At 46.1% G+C, this 19,079-nt stretch overlaps 4 protein-coding genes and 1 non-coding gene across 6 annotated transcripts; 3 read left to right on the plus strand and 2 right to left on the minus strand.

The window, feature by feature from the left end:
- Positions 1–138: 138 nt before the first annotated feature.
- On the plus strand, positions 139–12,051 carry LOC108032210 (ras-interacting protein RIP3). Of its 2 annotated transcripts, none has more exons than XM_017106070.3 (4): positions 139–619; positions 9,016–10,215; positions 10,542–11,553; positions 11,662–12,051. In XM_017106070.3, the coding sequence occupies exons 1-4, from the start codon at positions 611–613 to the stop codon at positions 11,721–11,723; spliced, it is 2,283 nt and encodes a 760-aa protein (XP_016961559.1). In that variant the 5' UTR covers positions 139–610; the 3' UTR covers positions 11,724–12,051. The 2 variants fall into 2 exon arrangements, with proteins under 2 accessions (XP_016961559.1, XP_016961560.1); XM_017106071.3 differs by having other exon boundaries at positions 10,545–11,553.
- A 93-nt stretch (positions 12,052–12,144) lies between these two features.
- Positions 12,145–12,447, minus strand: LOC108031340 (uncharacterized). The gene is made up of 2 exons (XR_006367333.1): positions 12,346–12,447; positions 12,145–12,294 (listed from the first exon to the last, which is right to left on the minus strand). It is a non-coding gene; the product is annotated as an uncharacterized LOC108031340 (transcript).
- A 584-nt stretch (positions 12,448–13,031) lies between these two features.
- LOC108031979 (retinol-binding protein pinta) lies at positions 13,032–14,639 on the plus strand. The gene is made up of 3 exons (XM_017105773.3): positions 13,032–13,709; positions 13,881–14,110; positions 14,166–14,639. Exons 1-3 carry the CDS (start codon positions 13,317–13,319, stop codon positions 14,362–14,364), a joined length of 822 nt encoding a protein of 273 aa, XP_016961262.1. The 5' UTR covers positions 13,032–13,316; the 3' UTR covers positions 14,365–14,639.
- Positions 14,640–14,649: 10 nt separating this feature from the next.
- On the minus strand, positions 14,650–16,988 carry LOC108031980 (MOB kinase activator-like 1). The gene is made up of 3 exons (XM_017105774.3): positions 16,546–16,988; positions 15,812–15,978; positions 14,650–15,754 (listed from the first exon to the last, which is right to left on the minus strand). Exons 1-3 carry the CDS (start codon positions 16,557–16,559, stop codon positions 15,276–15,278), a joined length of 660 nt encoding a protein of 219 aa, XP_016961263.1. The 5' UTR covers positions 16,560–16,988; the 3' UTR covers positions 14,650–15,275.
- A 48-nt stretch (positions 16,989–17,036) lies between these two features.
- LOC108031593 (nucleolar protein 56) lies at positions 17,037–19,043 on the plus strand. Its single transcript, XM_017105165.3, has 3 exons — positions 17,037–17,187; positions 17,350–17,752; positions 17,814–19,043. Exons 1-3 carry the CDS (start codon positions 17,185–17,187, stop codon positions 18,899–18,901), a joined length of 1,494 nt encoding a protein of 497 aa, XP_016960654.1. The 5' UTR covers positions 17,037–17,184; the 3' UTR covers positions 18,902–19,043.
- The last annotated feature ends 36 nt before the right edge of the window (positions 19,044–19,079 follow it).

Raw genomic sequence — 19,079 nt, forward strand, 5'->3', positions numbered from 1 at the left:
CCAGCAACATGTTGCCGCCCGGCAGCAACATCTGCAGCATCTTCAGGCCTTCGCTTGTGGATTTGGCTGTGGCTTTATGCTTTTGTCTTCGGCCAGGAAACCTCGAGTCGTTCGCGCCTCAGTCTGCATCGAGCGTTCAGACGGTTTGGTTTGGTTTGGCTCAGTTTCCCTCCGCCAGCGGTTGGCCGCCCACAAAATAGAAAACAACGGAAAATAAAGCACAACCTCTAAGCAGAAAATCAGAAAAACAAAATCTTGCTAGCTCTGAGCCGCGAAAATTATCGCCCGGTGTGAACTATTGTCCGCTAATTCGAAAATAACGATTCGAAATTTGGCAATTAAACGAAAATAAAGTGCAACGAGCATCGGCCAACTGCCCGTGGCGTATTGGCCTTATACAAATCAAATGAATATAATCCAAGTACAATAGGGGAAACGTTGGCAGCTAATTCGCATTTGATTAGTTTATGTTTCTGACTCGATTCGAAAATTACGATTTTATTGCGTGCACCATCTGGAGGCGAGGCAGAAAGTGCTGCGGAGTGGTCGTCAAGCCATCGGATTACAGCGCCATAAATTTGGATATATCCCACTGAGATACATCATCAAAATGCTGGTGGTAAGTACCAGTGTAAAATACTGCATTACAAAGTGGTCAAGTATTTTATTTATAAGTTGAAATATATTTAAAAGGTATTCTTACCTTGACAACTTAACATTTTTATTGGCTATTTACAAGAAACTATTGGTATTAAGAAATTTCTAAAGGTCTGAAAACAAGATGTAAATTACAATCATTATTTATGGTCAAATGGTAATTCGGAGCATCTTTAATAGTTTTGGTTAAAAAATAATACTAATACCTTACTAAGCTTTGTTCTAAAAAGATTTAACTTGATAACTTGTTTTCCACGAAGCGATCACTTAGCATTATTTTAATTGATGATCCCCTAACTCTTGTTGTTCAACTCAACAGAAATTTCTCCCAGATTGCTAATTGAATTAAGTAAATTAGTAAGGCATACAAATAGCCCCTCCCATTTTTGGCACTTCGACAGCCCGGGCGTGGGAGTTGCGGACTATGATCTGACAGCTTCGATCGACGCCAATCGATCAGACAGCCCAACCATGAATATATGCATGGGATTTCTCAGTTTTTGGCCAGACCAAATTATTGAAAGTCATCTGCCAACTCATTTGTGTAATGGGTTTTTAATGCCGTTTAATGATTCCATTTCGGAGCCAATAAAACAATTTAATTAGCGACATGTGAGCCGCATTTAATGCGTGTGCCAGCTACCGATCGAGTTGTTTTACGACCGTTAATCACTCAAAGTCCATTTGGAAACTATGCCCGATTAAGACCGTCAAAGGCGACCGATAAAGCCGTGACTTTGAGGTCGCAGTGCGAGATGATGGTGGTTATAATAGGCGTTTAAATCTCGGGTGCTGGTCGCAGCGACGGTCGTTTAACCCAATTAGATTGGCCAAGTCTGCACAAGGATTTATGTGCCTTCTGGCCCGCATGTCAGCCAGGTCGAAGCCCACACCCCGGACATATCCGATTTCCAGCTTGCGCAATCGACAGTTTATGGGCAAATTCAAATGGCCAGTGCGACCTGTTCGCCAGCCAGAGTTGAGAGTTGGCTGCAGCCTTCGACTGGACCCGAGCAACCGAGCAACCGGATCGACTCCCAGTCCCAGTCCCAGTGCCAGTGCCAGAGCAACAACAAGAAACGGCCAATCCCAGCCCATCCACCAGTCATCCGCGAAGACGTCCCAAAACGCAAGATGTGTGTAGATGTCTGCCGTTGTTGACATGCAATAAAATTTCACTTTTCACCGTTGCATAATTGCAGTTTGACAATGCTTAAAATTGATTATGCTGCGTTTTTTCGCTTTTCTGTTTAAGCTGGCAAAAAAGCGGCGGCTTCCTTGCCGGCCGCTGATTTCACCGGCCCAAAATTAGCCATCGGGTCATAAATCATCCAGAGGCAGTCGGTGTCAAGGGATGCGCCGTGGGGTTTTCCCTATTTGCTCAAAAAAACTAAGGAAGAAATCTCTAATTTTAAAATTGAACGGAAAATCCCATTAGGGATCTTTTTGATATCACACCTTTAGACCAGTTTTATAGTTTTACCAAACAAATGCCTTAATAATATCAATATATAGGTGCCTAATTTCAGAAAGTCATTGGGTGTCTTCACCCCCAAATATCCGAGCTCATCGCTGTAAACTAACAAAACTAATTGCTTCTTTTGTTAGGCCATATAAAGAAAGTACATACGCAATACCAAATACAATTTCGCCTTTGTGGTAATTTCTAATCCACATCAACAATTCAAAAACATGAAAATGTACTACTCATTAATGAAAGCCCGTCCCCGCACATGGTAAAATACAATTGGTTAAGTAATGATCCCAGTCATTGGCTATCGTTTCCCCAAAAATCCGAAATATAACCCGGGTAATGCGTTACAAGGAATTTTATCACCCGTGAGTTTCACTCGGTCATTTCAATTAACGTTTTCGAGCGCCGCGGGGCTACCATTTTCGCAGTGATTGATCAGATCGGGGGAGTGCTACTTTGATTGCGATTTTGATTATCGGAACTGTTGACCCGCCGCCGCCGCAACAAAAGTAAAAGTGCCGCACACTCACTCACGATCGGCGCTTCATTCACAAGATATCCAATTCATGGATTCAACAAGAAATAAATAACAAGAAAAATCCGCCCGCACACCGAGCGGCGAACACACATGTCGTGCGCGGAGATCTGTATCTGAGACCAGACTCTGCACGAAATTGTGCAATTGTCAAAATAGCAATTTACAATTTACCATATGATAGATGATGGGCAGCCAGAGTGGCGGCGGAGGGGTAAAACCCCTCGAATAAATCATCGCCACTTGTGGAATCAGCAAGTGCAGTGGAAATGGATGGGCTGGCGGTCATGCAACGCTTTTAGGGGGAGTTTAGCGCCGAGTTCGTTGCCTAAGTCTTTTGTTTTGCAAAGCCATCGACGCATCTGGCCGCCGAAAGGTCAACAGCAGCACTTCGAACTGGCAACTGTGGCTGCTCGGCTGGTGCCCCTCAAGTGGTAACTGGCACACGACGCCGCACACACAATGTAAGCGATTTACATAATAATGTGTAACCGTATAGACAGGCCAAACAAAGGCTGTTTATGCCCAGCACTTACCACTTCCACTGGCCACCGATGATCTCTGCCACCGGCAGCATCTTCATCACGGGTCTTCCTCAACAGCGGGATCTCCCGAGACCGTAGCCGAGGAGGCCTGATGCCCGGGCATCGATAAAAGTGAAACCGAAATTGCCGGGTACCCAGCACACGGCCCAATGATGCCATTGACATTGCATTTTTGTCTCGACGCGCCATTAGATGTAAAGAGCAAAACAAAAAGCGGGGGAAAAATGGTAAAAGAAAATACAGAGGTCTCCCCCGGCAGCCCCCCTCGAAACCCGAGCCCCGAACAATGGGCAGACATTACGCGAACCAAAAACAAACAGAAATTTCTATAGGTTGGAAAAACTTTAGCGCCATGACTGCGACTGGTGAGGATGGGCTGCGGAAATTTATCGTAATATGCGCACATCGGTAATTTTGTCTTATTTTTATTATGAAACGCTGCGGGGAAGGTGGCCCAAAGCGTTGGTCAATAAGCTCACTCCGCGGATTTTCACTCGGCCAGCGAGAGTTTGGCGTGGCGAAAAAATGAAGATTCATATGCCTGCTGGAAACCTGTTGCAACAGACGGCATAATATCATTATCATCTGCCTGGCAAATTCAATTTGATGCGCAGACTTGAACTTCAGCTGGTTATCGGCGGTCCATCGGCCAACTTGACCTCTGGCCAATCAGCCGAAAATAACCTTATGGCTGAGATGCGATCTGCCATATAACCGTCACAAGCCAAAGGCGAAACGAAAACCAAAACCCAATTAAATGCACATAAATATGCAAATAACTGTCTGCAAAATGGGCCCTAATCGAAATGTAAACAGCTGTGAATCCGATTTCCGAGGAGATACGATATCTCGCGTTATTGGTCAACATCCAGCGACCCAATCAATGCCAATCAAAAGTCTAAAGCTCGCTTCCATGTCAAAACAGCCTAGGCCCAGCGATTTTATTGATATCGTATCGGGTGGAAGCAATGCCACAAAGCTGAGATCAGGGCGCGTCAGCCTCGAACTGTGAGTGTGAAATATGCAAATGGGCTGGCCGGGACCTGCTATCTGGTATCGCGCTGGATGGGATGGTGTGGTATGGCGTGGCGTGGCTCCCATTGAGAGGAGAGGCTGCCGAGGCCCACACACGCAATTCCGGAGGTTTTTTATGGGTCCGTGGACAAGGCAGCTTGGTAGCCACAAAGGCAGTTAAAAGCCCATAAAATACTGTAACAAATTTATTGGGCAACCGAGCCAAGGAAAGACAATCATTGATAAAGGCTACTAAATAGCAGCGGAGACATCGATTTGTGCATGCTCTCACATGGGATCTAGGGATCTAAAGGAGGGTTGTGTTTATTAAGAAATGCTGGTAAATTATGAGAATTAAATATATATTTTTAAGAGACTATTCAAAAAGTTACCTTATATTCCCTCTTCTAAATTCTTTTATAAACGGAACCTTCTTTGTGTTCGACCATAGCCCATTAAGAAACTTATTAGAGTCTAAAACCATAAGATACCTATTTAGGTGACATCTACATTTGGCTTTAGCTGATCATGTATCTCAACCAAAGAAGATTTCTGTAACGCCTGTGCCTTTGATCAGTCCCATTGTATTAATTATCTGACAAAAATTTGGTTATGAATGCCGTCCAATTTGTATATCATAATAATGGGCCGTTTATACCAACTTTGTGTGAAGATGAATATACCCGCAAGGGTTCACCCTCCAGGCCATCAATCGTTTATCTGGGTGTGAACTTGTCTTGAACAAGCTTTTATTGAAATATATCAGCATTAAATGCGGTTGCATTTTACGACTTTGTCGGGGCAGAGGGATTACAACATAATTTTTACAACATTAATACGTATGCTGGCCCACATAAGCCATGGACGCCAATTTGCACTGGCTCGCCAATTGGCGAGGGGATGGGTCTTCGGATTGGGGATTGCGTTATGAGGCGAACTGTTACATCCAGAGCCAGATAAACCACTTTCGGCCGGCTCTCGAAGCCCGGGCTTTATCATCTTGCCAGCCAGCCAGCTGCTTAATAATGCGTGGAGTCTTGTGGCTGCGGCCGAGGATGCAACCGCCGCGGGCTTGGGCATTGCTTAATGCGAAATGCAAAATGCATCTGCAGAATGCGAAATATCTGAGGTGCAGCGGCGCTCGGCAGGCGTGAAATTAATCACAATAAGGGGGAAAAAACGGGGAAATCAAAAACACAAACTCCCCCCGCCCAACTGACAGCTCGAATTACTGGCATACGCGAATATGATGTGCCACTTTTTCATTGTTGTCCAGTGGAACTGGGTTACCCAGTCCGGCCAGCACGTCGAAAGTGAAGTTTCGGCTTTGGTCAGTCTTCGAATTATGCAACTGCCGCTTCTCTTGGCCCGAGGAGATGCCTGGGGAGGGGGGAAAACAATGAAAACACTTTCAACCCACACACAAGAGATGGATAAATTATATAGACAGCTCTGGGCCATTATCCATTGAGGTATTGCTAATTTATTGGCGATGTCCGATTGTTGTTAAATCACTTTTTACACTTTGCCGCATGTTTGCGGTTGAGCCAAGACCGCGGGCCTTTGCGGAACCCAGCGGCCACCGAGGGTAATTATGGATAATTAAAGGAATTTTATTGAGCTGCCTTATGGCGTTTTACGCGCCTCTTAATTTTAACTTGCCATGTGAATATATTCATCCAATTAAAACGGAAATTCGCGGCGCCTTTTGATTGGGTTTTAGCTGGGAACTAGCACGATGTTTAAACGGAGAAATTTTCGAATTGCTGCCAGGCTTGTTAGCCCTTGGCTATATGGAAATCTAAAAATAAATAGCAAATAATGAAAAAGTTACTTAAAAATGCACAAGGTATTTACCTAGCTCAGAGAAATGTTTATAAAAATAGGTTTCAATTTCTTTACTCATCGTAATTTAAAGTGAAATCGTCTACATAATTAACTTTGCATTTTGTAGAATTTTTAAGTATTAAAGCTTAATGTGATACTAAACCATTAGGACCCTCCACCACCTGTGAAAATTGTAAAATGCATTCAAATTTATTTACGGCAGCATAATCAGTAATACCCTCGTATATCCCAAATATTTACTATTAAGCACTTCCGCGAGTGCCGCATGGAATTTACGTGTTTCGGAGTGCCAAACATGGCAGGGAAATGGCCCGAAATGAAATAAATGGAAACGGCCACATGCAATCGAGCCCCTGCCTTTTAATATAGCTGCTGAGATTCCCAACTGACCATTACGATTTATGATGATTGCTATTTCCTTTTGCCGTGCCGTGGGCCTGTGAATCCTCCTCCCCGGCCATTTGTTTCGTACCTTTTCCCAGCCCGATCCGCGAAATCAAAGCCGGTACATATAAACTTGATTAGCTTAGCGCCAACTTGACGCGACTGACGGACTGTCCGACCATTGGGTTGGCTGACTTGATGTTCACGATGATTTCCATAGTGAAATTGACGCAAATGAGCGGCCAGGCAGCAAGGCAGACAACGCCATCGATTTCGTTGGCCAAAAAGCGGAGAGCCAGGCGGAAAGTCAATAGCAAACAAGTTGTGGGGAGAAACGCCAGCCGACCGGGCTTACTTCCCATCAGAAATGGTTGCCTCTGCCTCCTGGCCGTTGGCGTGGTCCATAATGCTTTGCCCTTTAGCAGAACTTGAACTCTGGCCTTGGCTCGGGCGGCGGGCGGCGGGCGGATGCCAGTTTCAACTGAAATGAACAATAATGCTTATTTTCGCCATCCTATTTGAAGGTGAAAAACCCGAGTCATGTTCGATTTTATAGCATTGAACATCAAAGGAGACGACTTCGCCTATTGGAAGGCGGACAAGTAGAAAGTTTGGGGGACGAGCCCCAGTCAAAGGTGTTGAGCAGAGTCGTAAGATTTAATCAACGGACAAGATTGATGATCTTCAGGGTCTGAAAAACTGAAAAATTGACTTAATAATTTTTGCACTTAACCCAGTCCAGGCAAAGTATTAGTATTTTATTGAGGCTTTAACTCTTAAGTCTTTCACAAGTGTTCAATCTTGTTAGCTTTCTAAGGGGTAGTTAATATTTCAACAAGTATTTAAATCTTTCCACTTTTATGTTTAAAAATTTAGTTTTTAACCTCCCCAAATACTTGTTTACTTTTTTATAATTTATAGCTTATAATTTATTTGTACGTTAAATAATTAATTGTTTCATTAATATTTTAAGATATTAAGTATTTACTGCATAAGGTGTGTGAAATATTATACTAGGTCATTAAATCAACAAGTATTTTTATCATTAAACCTTTAAGTTCATAAATTTTAAAAGTTTCTCGCACAATAATTTCATTTTTTTAAATATAAATCATCTCAGATATCATCTTAAAATATTTAGAAATTATTCCCCGTGCACAGCGAAGATTTATGCAACATTGGCATCGCAAATCGCTGGAATCCTTGCTGCGAATCAAATGGGCTTTTCATTCCATCCGCCGCCGCTGATGCCGATTAAATAATTTCCAGTCAGGCAACGACTGGGCCACGATTGTTCAAATTTGGCCAGCAATGCGGAGTAATGCCAAGTGCCAAGTGGCAGCAACGTGACTGCCACACAATCCTGGGCACCGGCACCCAGCGCCCAGCACACAGAGTGAACCCCCAAGAGCCAGAAAAGCCAGGCCAGAAAGCAATACCCAAAATAAAACCAAATCGCAGCGAGGAACCCACGTAGCTCCGGCGACAGGTGGTCAGATGGTCTGGCTCTCCAGCCAGCCGAATTCCCGGTCGTTGATGCAACAATTAGCCTAAGCACTTGGCCACAGAAAAACAAGCCCGGCCAGTTGCCGGCCAATTTGCAAACGGTCTCGCCGAAGCACATGAAAAACCACCAGGAATCAATCGCCAAGCTGTTGAAAATGGGAAATTGAGCAAGGCAAAGGCAGAGCTTCCCCCCAAAAATGGAAAGAAAACCGAATGCCATGAGTGGGCAGCCTGACCAGCAAAAACTATGTACAATGCGTTATGATTTTCCATCTGCGCAAGTGCCGGAAAGATTTCCACGCCGCGATTAGCAGGCTTTGGCTGGCACAGCAGAAGGGGTCACAGGCTGCAGACCGTGCTTGCATTTTCCACCAGCTTGCAAAAGTTTTCCCGCAATTGGGCTTGGCTTCTAATCTGGCGAATGAAATGCACTCGAAATTCCAAAGAGTTCACCACAATTCCAGGAAAATCAGGAAATTTATTATGCAAGTTAACGAAAAAATTTGTATATATCTTATGTCACTATTTTACCTATGTAAAGTTACCAAAATCTCTAACATTTTTTTCGAAATTATGAAATTTTCGTAGACCTTATGTTGTTACAAAAATCCCACGAATAACACCAATATGGATCACAAATACATGCCTCGCTTTAATTCGCTAACTAGATGTAACAAGTTTCATTTTTAAATTCGTTTAGGTGAATTTTATGCATTTTTGCAAGCGATTTTTTATACGAATTATTTTGAAAGAATTACCAAACTTAATTTTACTTAATGTAGCAGAAAAATGGCACAAGCTGAATAAATCCGCAAGCCACTCGGCAAAACCCACTTTTACTAATGGCTGAGGTGTCACAGACAATTAGCCCAAGCTCCCAGGTGCTCCGGCGCCCAAGGTGTCTCCAACTAGCCGAGCATCAGTGGCCATTAGGGCAAATGAGGCCTGAAACTAAGACCCCCAAGAGAAGGCTGCCGACCTTATTAAGTTATTAAGTCTAAGCGTATCCATTAATGTTTCCTCTCTCTTGGTTTCGTTGTTTCCCTAAATAGAGACATTTGAACAGCCTGCCCTGGGCTTTGCTGGCGATTCTTCTGCTGGCTGCTCTGAAGCTCCATGTGGCCAGTGCCGAGTCGAGTGGGGAGCAGAAGGAGGCGGAGGTGGACAGTTCCAGCACGGAGAGCAACGAGATCATTCCCCGGGAGGCCATTCAGAAGCTGGACTACTCCGTGCGGCAGGCCTTACTGCGGGCCATCGATAAACTGGAGCAGGAGGAGGCGGCTGCCACGGAAAGTGGCGAGGAGAATGCTAGCAGCAGTGGATCCCGGTCCCTTCTCCTCCAAACAGAGACCTCCACCATGCCCTCACACCGCGAGAAGGATGAGATTCTGGAGGAGAGCACCCGGGGAAACGAGCCGGAACCTGTGGTGCCCACTGTCCAGTTCTACACGGCCACCTTCGACGAGAAGAACGCCCAGGAGCAGCTGCTATCCTCCTTCATTGACCGTTCCAAGCTGTGGAAGAAGACCACGCTACGGAAACAGAACTCACCCACCGCCACTGCAGTCTCCCTGCCACTCGAACCGAAATCAGCGACGGCCGAGGGTCCGGAGAATCGCCAGCTCACCCGGAGCGTGGATTCCTCCAGTTCCGGATCCGTGAGCAGCAACGAGATCTCCCACGACAGCGGAAGCCATGAGATTAAGTTTGAGATCAGCAATGTGCGAAGGGCCACCACACCCACAACCACCACATCCTCGACCACCACCACAACCACCACCACAACCACCACGCCAAGACCCCGCACCACCAGACGTCGCACCACCACCACGACGACGACAACCACAACGACCACACCCAGACCCACCCACAACGAGGATGGGGAGAACATAGAGCTGGTGGACAAGCAGGACATTCGCATCCAGGAAGCTCCACTGGTGACCGCCTTCACTGTGGATCTGGACGAGCGGGGCACTGCCCAAAAGTTCCGCCCCCTGCTGGCGGGCAACCAGCGTAGCAGCAATTTCGTAGCACCACCGCAACAGCAACAGCTGCCCCACATCGGACCCACCATCACCAAGCTGAATGTCTTGGAATCGGAGCCACCGGCCACTGCGCTGCCCACACAGTTTCCGCCCACCAGCAGCAGCAGCACCACCACCCAGGTCAGCACGAGCACCAGTACCACTGCCGGCGGCGGTTTCTCCACCACTCCCGCCTTCCTGGCCAGCTCCACCAGCAACTATGTGAAGGTATGCTAGTATAACATTAAAACACATCTGCAATTTGGTCGATTTTCAAATACCTTTTTGTTTAATATTCAAGAATTATCTTACTAATACCTTAGAATAGTTATAATGCCCTGAAAAACGGTTTCTCTTGATCTCAAAAGTGAGCCATGATTCAATCAATGTAGATTTCTCAATTTCAAGATTAGATGATTTTGAGACTATTTTGTTCTTGAAAAACTAATTCGAGACTATGATTATATCTATTTGAGGTACGAGTATACTTTAGTCCTTATTTCAAAATCTAAAATACTTGTTTGTCTATTTTAAAACTACTTCATCTATATCAGCAGGAACCCCTGAACAATCTGGCTGAGCCGCCCAGCGTGAACAACTACCTGATCGAGCGGCAGCGAGCTCTGGAGCAGCAGATCTACCAGCTGAAGGTTCAGGCGCAGCAGCAACAGGCTCTGATCCTGCGCCAGCTGAAGCTGCTGGAGGAGCAGACCCAGAGCCGTTTCCAGGGCACCCCCATTGCACAACCTAGCACATTGCAGCCACAGCAGCAACAGCAGCAGCAGCAGCAGCAGCACCACGTACAACAGCAACTGCCGCAAGTCCAGCAGCAACATGGTTCGCTGGAGGCCATTCAGACGGGCCTGCAACCGCCCTCTCTGGGCGGCGGTTACTCCATAAGACCTTCGGTGGAATTTATACCCAGCACACATACCAAGACTGTTATTTATCCCACATATCCAATTGAGCAGCAATTGCCGCTGCGCGATGCCGTTGCGGGTCATAAATTCGCCCTGCACAATGGCAACATAAACGCGAATAACTACCAGAAGCCGCCGGCGAATGCAGTGCAGCAGATTTACCAAAACTTGCAGCAATCTCTGCAGAAATCGAACGAGAGCCCCCAGGTGCAGCCCTCCAATCAGTTCAACTTTGCACCGGCCGAGGCGTCGCCACTTCAGGCCTTGCCCCACAACAATTACAAGCCATTTCAACAGCAGCAGCAGCAGCAACACGTACAGCAGCAACAGTTGCTGGTGCCCAACTACGTCAGCAATGCGGTGTTCCAGCAGCAACAGAGGGCTCGGCAGTTCCGCCAGGAGACGGGAGTGGGCAACTTTGGCCTGAATGCCAACGTGGAGATCCAGCCCAGCAACTCCTTTGCCACCACAATTGTTAGCCAACAGCCTGGCCTAAATACCAATCCCAGCCTGGAGAATCAGAACTTCTACAGGCAGCATTTGACGCCCCAGTTGAGCAACCAGCTGCAGCAGAACGCCCAGCAATATCTGCAGCAGCAACAGCAGCAGCAGCAGCAACCAAAAGCCAGCGGCGACATTAGTCCAGGTAATGCACACTTTAAGAGCAGACCGAGTGGCCCCAGCGGCAATCATCTTAGTCAATTTAGCAGCTTAAGAAATCTTGACGAATTGAAAGTAATCAGTAAAGTTTTAGCTCTCAACCACGGGATACCGCAGTTCGCCTCACAAAACCTGCACTTCAACGGGGCCTTCTGAGCACTTGCACCACCAAAAAGCACCACCACCACCAGCACCACCATCCCGCACCACCAAACACCTCCTGCTCCTGAGTCCTTTTCACCCAGAAAACCAATGTCTACCGCCCCACAAGTTGACTTAAGTTTTGCGTAAAAACATCTTTGTAAATATACACTTTATTTTAAAACATAAGCGTCGATCTAAGAGAATTACATAAAAGCGAGCAGAATGAGCTATGCGGAGGATATGTGGAGGAACTTATGGTGAGGCAATTGGCAGAGCAAAGTGTTGAAGTGTAACCATTATTTATTTTCTATGTGAATAAAGTTTATCTTAAAGTACAACTCGATGTGGTTTTCAGTAACTTTTTTTTAGAAAAATAATATGTTTTCCCTTTTCTAGCTTGTAAATTACCAAACCGAGAATAAAATCAGTAAAATAAGCTTGATCAATGTTTTTTATTTATTCAATTACGAGTAGTAATAGTATTCCGGGAATAGAATCGGGAGGAGAAGAAACAAAGTGCGCTGCTGGGGATTATCGTCTGGCTCGGGAACAACCAAAGGACGAGCTAGACCCGAACGGGGAACTAAAAAGAGGGTTAACCAAGTGCTGCAGCGTGTAAAGTATGTGGACTCACCATCACTGACATCGACCGTATCCCCAGGGACAGGTTGTGCATATGCCACAGCGAACAGGGCCAAGCAAACCAAGAGCACACGAGAAAACATGATGATAATGCTGAATCTTAACTGTAGAACCATCCAAATATGCTGGGCTTATATACCCAAAGTAAGTGGCATACCTGCATGCAAATTAACCAAGTTTTCCTCTTGGGCTCATCAATCACATCGTCTTATCTCATAAGCCTTGTTCTGTGCCTTCAAACTAGGTTAGTATTCTAATTAGTTTTATTTCAAAGCATGAAGTGTTAGCTTAGAAATAGGAAGGAGTCTTTACAAAGTTCCTATTCATATTGGACTAACCAATAAAATATATTAAAATCATTAAACATTCCAGTCTAAAATAGTTACAATATCACCTTTTCATTAACCGTCAAAAATATCTATTTAATGTAAATATTAAGCTAATAATATTTTTGTTCCATATTGTTAATGCATATAAATTGTGCAATATAAAATCATTTTTTATTTGCCAAGATAGAAAAAACGAGTAAAACTTAATTTTAATGTTTTCCTCACTGTTAAGAAAAGATCACAGAACCGTTACAAAGTTGGAGTTAACAGCGGGTTAGCAGAGAATGTAAGCTCATTCAAAGTCTCCCATCTCTAACGAGCGTGCTTCCGGCCTATCGAAATCGGCAAGCTCAAAATACAAAACACAGGCCACAAAGTCAGCGCTTCTCGCCAATCAATTCGAATTAAATTAATCCAATTGCGCCAAAACGCAACAATTAAGCTTGCAATGGATCAGCAATTATGTATTTTTAGAATCCGCCAGTGCGAAGTGCTGACGAAACGAGCGATTAAAAAAAACGCTGAGTACGCGTAAAAGCTTGGAAAGCTTATATCGACTGGCGAGTGCATGTCGCAATTTGTTTATAAACAATTCTTTTAGTTAGCCGACAGTCGTCGTCCCCAAAAGAGCGCCATGTGGTCGCGCAGCAGCAGTGCCAAGAGACAAGTGGCCTCCAGCGATGGTGACCCCGAACGGGTTTTGGCGCAGGTGCAGGAGCTCAGCGATTGGCTCCTGGACAACCCGCACGTAAACGGGTGCAACACCTTCGAGAACCTGCACTTCTTCCTCAGAACCTCAAAGTTCGATGTGGAGCGCACCAAGAAGAAGCTGAAGACCTTCTACCAAATGAGGGCGGAGCGCACCGAGTGGTTCGATAATCGCGATCCCAAGTTGCCCGAAATCCAGGAGCTACTCAATCTGGGGGTGTTCCTACCCATCGGTCCGGATGCGGAACAAAGAATGGTGGTGGTCATCCGGACAGCGGCACACGATCCCAAGCTCCACAGCCAGAACAATGTCTTTAAGGTGAGTCAGGGAAATACGTGCCTATATATCTTGTCTATACTATATACAATATACACAGAGAAAAGACTTTGTTATAATGTCATTATACTTTCTGATTAATTCCTTTTCTTTTTATGGATATTTGATAAACATGTTTTCACCATTTACACATATCCGACCTTTGCCTCCCAGACCAGCAAAATGATATTGGATCTGCTGCTAAAGCTCGAGCCCGAGACTTGTGCCCGCGGAATGGTGGCGATTCTGGACATGCAGGGCGTCCAACTGGGCCATGCCCTCCAAATGAACCCCAAGCTGATCAAGCGGTCCGTGGAAAGCTGGACCGCCTATCCCTGTCAGCCCAAGCTACTGGAGTTCACCAACGCCCCGCGCCATGTTAACTTCTTTCTAAATACCTTCAGGTAAGTAATACTATATGCTATATCTAAAATATGTCATAATAATATACCACTTCAGAATATTCATGACGCCGAAGATTAGATCCAGACTTTTCGTGCGGCGGGAGGGAACCTCTGTGACCTGTGATCAACTGCCCAAAGAACTGGGTGGCCAAGGACTCAGCTATAAGGAACTGGGTCTCAAGTGGAAACAGCTGGTGGAGGAGAACGCCAATTTCTATGTCGAGCAAGACAAATACAAAAGCAAGCTCAAGTGATTGGGGTTAGTGTGGCGACAGTGATAACAGGGCGATTAGCCGAATGCTATAGATTAGTCGCAAACATTTACAATGCGCAAATGCACACAGGCGCATATCAGTTGTCATATTTTATGGAAGGGTGCTATAAGTACTCAGTAATTCCCCACTAAATTGCAATTATATTGTAAGGCATTACGTTGTACCTCTTTAAAAGGGGTATTTTCATCATGGTAATAGATATCGGTGTTTTTTTTTGTGTCCAAATAAAGTGTCATTGCACGATAAACCTAAAAGAGAGCTGACTTTATTCATAATATTCTCTTTATTAGTATAAAACGTATCAAAAATGTTTATCAAGTCTACAATTATTATCAGTTATTGGGTGCTGTCGACCATCGCCTCACATTGCAGGGGTTCGCATTACAAAATCGCTTGATCCGCTGGACGACTCCGAGCTAAATAGCGATAGTTTAATAGTAATAAATACATACAATACATACAGAAAGAAAACGATAAACAAGGAAACACGCATAGTTTGTGAACGTAATGTTGGATGTTTCTCGAAAGCGGGAGGTGTTAGTGGTAGAAGGCGTGCTGTTGCTGCTGATGCTTTTGTTTTCTCCTTTACATATACATATAAATATGATTTTTACTCCTTAAAGTTTACGATTCACATATAAAAAATATAGTAGTTGCTCTGGATCAGCAATTAGCCCGCTATAGTTCGGTGCACTTTTCTTTTTTTTGTGTTGTTTTTAGTGGGTGGCACCCCATGAAGCAATGAACGAAACTTTAAAGGATTGGCGGTAACTAACTAAAGCGTAATACACAAGTCTACCAGAGCGCTCCCATCACAAGTCCAACTGCAAGCCCAGGCCAACGCCACCACCGCCGGAATCCCTGGGATTCCCGGCCGCCTGCAGTGATTCCTATATCTGCCGCTCGTCCTTTGCCGTCAGCTTATCGATGAGCTCCTGCAGCGGGGCCAGCTCGCGCCGCTCAATCAGATTGAACTCCTGCACGAAGAAGATGAAGTGCTTGAAGGACGTGTTCAGATGGGCCTCCTCGCCCAGCGTCACCACCTCTGTGAAGTGCTGGTGGTAGATGTGCGCATACACGCGGAACAGACGCTTCAGTATGGTCTTGGCGGAGGAGTGAAAGTTCTTTGGAAACGGCACGCCGATCTTGGAGGGAAACAGGGTCTCGTCGTCCAGCTGGTCCTGAACCCAGGTCATCAGATAGTCAATGTACTTGGGGGCGCTGCACTTGATGGGCTTCTTCACGGTTAAACCGTCGGCCCAGTGGTATTCGTATTTCGGGCCAGCCGACATGATGCCACAGGTATCCTCGGTGCAAAACTCGGTGATGGTGCCGTACAACATGTTGATCTGGTTAAAGAAGTCCACGGCTGCGAGGGATTAAGCTTAGATTGGGTCTTTTTAGGGCTATCCAATACTATACTCACTGTTGACCGCCACCCACTCGTTGAGATCCTCGCCATCCGGCAGGGCCACTGCATTGCGCAGGTTTCCCGACCCCAGCGTGGCTGCCGCGTGCTTCATGAGATCATACTGGTGGGTTCCCTCCGGGATGTTCTTCTTGGGCTTGAAAGTCTTGCTGGAACGGGAACCGCTGTGGAAAGAGAAGGGCAATAAGTCACGACCCCAGCAACCCTAAACAGTAATACAGTAGAATGTGCATAAGCGGCACCGAGAGCGTTTTTCTTGAACATAATTTTTTCAAGGAATTAACATTAAATTTATTTAAGCTGCATTAAAATTTCCACAATTTTTAGGTTGTGTAAATGACTGAAAACATGTCAAAGGTACGAAAGTCTTCTGGAATTGCAAGACTTTGTTGAATCTGAAATATTTCAGAGGTTGACCGCGCTTTGGGAGAAAATATTTAATGTTACACCCCCAAAAACTTAAAAAAAAAAATGTGGGAACCTCACTTTTAACCTTATCTATGGTTCTTTTACCAATGGAATAGGTTTCTGGGGCAGTAAATACTGAATTTGGTGGGAGTCAAGAACACCCCCGATTGAGTTAGGGAAGTTACACTGTACAGGAGTTGGGGATATCACCCCGAAAAGGGGAAACAAAGCCGGAAGGTCGGAAATCGTGGGTGGGGTGATCAGAGCTTTCTTTGTGCTCCCAGGGACCGCAGTTGTTGCTCCTTTTTCCCCCGAGAACTTACAATAAGAAGTCCATGGCATGCAGTTGAATTGCTTCGCCTTTCACTGGCCTCCAATGGAATTTTCCTGTGCGTCGACTATTCCGGCGAGTGCCACACCGCTTTCCCGGCTCTCCTGTGACGTGTCGGCAGCTTTATTTGGCCGATTTCCACACAATTATCGCCGAATAACGATCAACAAAAGTGGCTGAAATTGGCAGCAGGTTTCTTTTTGCGGACGACTGGGAAATGGAGGTGGAAACGTTGGTATCTGGCTCCAGTTGCTCGGTCTGCTCTATTAACTATGTAATGCCGGAGCCCAACAGCTGATGCGAGCGGTTCCAGGAAGAGTGGCGAGCCAGCTATTGTGTTTCTGTTGTTTATAAACGCAAAAATTGTTATAAATAAAAATAAAATTGCTTTCACACAGAGACAGTTGCTGAAGGTGCGAGAGGGACAACGCGACAGGTTATCAACGTGGCCAGCCTGTTGAAATAACTGAGTACGGTACTCGGTATTTTTTTGGTATCTCTTTGACATTCCCCCACAGGCCTGCTGCGGTCACACTTTCAGGTTAGCACGTGGAAAAAACAACTGTGGAAGCATCGTGGGTGGATAAAACTGCGTAATTCTTTATAAAAACGGCATTCATTCGGCATAAATATGGTAAATATTCAATATCTGTAGACATATCTTTAATTGCTCCTTGGAGTGCCGGAAAGGAATAAATGTTTTCCCGGCGAAAACTAACCTAAACTGGCGGAGCACCCCAAACACATGTGCTTGCCACCGCACCAAACTGATCAATTTCCATTTCCCCCACTCCAGTCGAAACTGTTCGTGCTGTACGAGCACGCGGCGGGCTTCTCGCTCTTCTCCGTCAAGGAGTTCGAGGAGGTGTCCATGTTCCTGCCCCAGGTGGAGTCCTCGGTGACGGACCTCGCCAAGTTCAACTCCATTGTGAAGCTGGCTGGATTTGCGCCCTTTAAGACGGCCATCGCTGCTCTGGAAAACATCAATGCCATTTCGGAGGGCATTGTGCCGCAGGATCTGCTCACCTTCCTGGACGACTTCTTCGCCAAGCTTAAGAAGAAGCAGTGCACCCTGGGCATTGCGGATGCCAAGCTGGGAGCCGCCATCACCGAGGCCATTGGCGTGCAGTGCAGTCACTTCGGAGTTGTTCCTGAGATCCTGCGTGGCGTGCGATTCCATTTCGCCAAGCTTGTCAAAGGTATGGTGGTCTCTCTTTTGCAAAAAATCGTATATCTAATTATAAACTTTTTTCTCTCCAGGATTCACCGACAAGTCAGCTGGCGTTGCTCAGCTGGGTCTGGGCCACAGCTACTCGCGTGCCAAGGTCAAGTTCAATGTCCATCGTTCCGACAACATGATCATCCAGTCGATTGCCCTGCTGGATCAGCTGGACAAGGATGTGAACACCTTCTCCATGCGGATACGCGAGTGGTACTCGTACCACTTCCCAGAACTGGTCAAAATCGTTCCCGACAACTACATGTTCGCCAAGTCGGCCAAGTTCATCAAGGATCGCAAGAACCTCACGCAAGACCAGCTGGAGGATCTTGAGAAGATCGTTATGGACTCTGCCAAGGCTCAGGCCATCATCGACGCCGCCAAGATGTCCATGGGCATGGATATCTCCATTGTGGATCTGATGAACATTGAGCTGTTCGCCGAGCGCGTTGTGAAGCTCTCCGAGTACCGAAAGAAGCTGTCCACCTACTTGCACAACAAAATGAACCTGGTGGCGCCCAATCTCCAGTCTTTGATTGGCGACCAGGTTGGAGCTCGCCTGATTTCCCATGCCGGCAGCTTGACCAATCTGGCCAAGTACCCCGCATCGACAGTACAAATCCTGGGAGCCGAGAAGGCGCTCTTCCGGGCCCTGAAGACCCGCTCTAATACGCCTAAGTATGGTCTTATCTATCACTCCTCGTTCATCGGCCGCGCTGGCCTGAAGAACAAGGGCCGCATCTCTCGCTTCCTGGCCAACAAGTGCTCCATCGCGTCGCGTATCGATTGCTTCCTGGAGCAGCCGACCAGCGTCTTTGGCGACACCCTAAAGCAGCAGGTCGAGGATCGCCTCAAGTTCTACGAGTCTGGCGATGTGCCGCGCAAGAACATTGAGGTGATGAAGGAGGCCATCGAGGCAGCTGGCCAAGAGGCGGCAGCCACTCCCCAGTCCGAAAAGAAGAAGAACAAGAAGAAGAAGCGGGCAGCGGAGGATGAAGGCGAGGCCAATGGCGCCAGCAACGGAAACGGAGCAGCCGCCGAGGCCGAGAATGGCAACGGAAACGATGACGGAGAGCCCAAGAAGAAGAAGAAAAAGAAGAACAAAAACAAGGAAGCCGTGGTGGCGTAATTGTCTCCATACATTCAGCTTAGTCTTAGTTCGAACCATAACCTTTTACTTTACTTCCTTCTTTTGTATTTTCTTTGACCCAAATGGATCCCAAATCAATTTTAATAAACATACTTATACTTTGGAGGGTATACCCCTGAAATTTGCTTTGACTTTTGATTGGGCTTACACTACTAAA

Source organism: Drosophila biarmipes, chromosome 3R, assembly GCF_025231255.1.
Source record: "Drosophila biarmipes strain raj3 chromosome 3R, RU_DBia_V1.1, whole genome shotgun sequence".
Taxonomy (NCBI): domain Eukaryota; kingdom Metazoa; phylum Arthropoda; class Insecta; order Diptera; family Drosophilidae; genus Drosophila; species Drosophila biarmipes.

Bases quoted from the DNA above. Each gene is read 5' to 3' on its own strand.
- LOC108032210 (XM_017106070.3), top strand. The intron at 10,216-10,541 runs GTATGCTAGTAT...CATCTATATCAG, and splicing joins CCACCAGCAACTATGTGAAG to CAGGAACCCCTGAACAATCT. The intron at 11,554-11,661 runs GTAATGCACACT...GTAAAGTTTTAG, and splicing joins CAGCGGCGACATTAGTCCAG to CTCTCAACCACGGGATACCG.
- LOC108031979 (XM_017105773.3), top strand. From the start codon at position 13,317: ATGTGGTCGCGCAGCAGCAGTGCCAAGAGACAAGTGGCCTCCAGCGAT. The intron at 13,710-13,880 runs GTGAGTCAGGGA...TTTGCCTCCCAG, and splicing joins GCCAGAACAATGTCTTTAAG to ACCAGCAAAATGATATTGGA. The intron at 14,111-14,165 runs GTAAGTAATACT...ATACCACTTCAG, and splicing joins TTCTTTCTAAATACCTTCAG to AATATTCATGACGCCGAAGA.
- LOC108031980 (XM_017105774.3), bottom strand. The intron at 15,755-15,811 runs GTGAGTATAGTA...AATCCCTCGCAG, and splicing joins CGAGTGGGTGGCGGTCAACA to CCGTGGACTTCTTTAACCAG.
- LOC108031593 (XM_017105165.3), top strand. The intron at 17,753-17,813 runs GTATGGTGGTCT...TTTTCTCTCCAG, and splicing joins TTTCGCCAAGCTTGTCAAAG to GATTCACCGACAAGTCAGCT.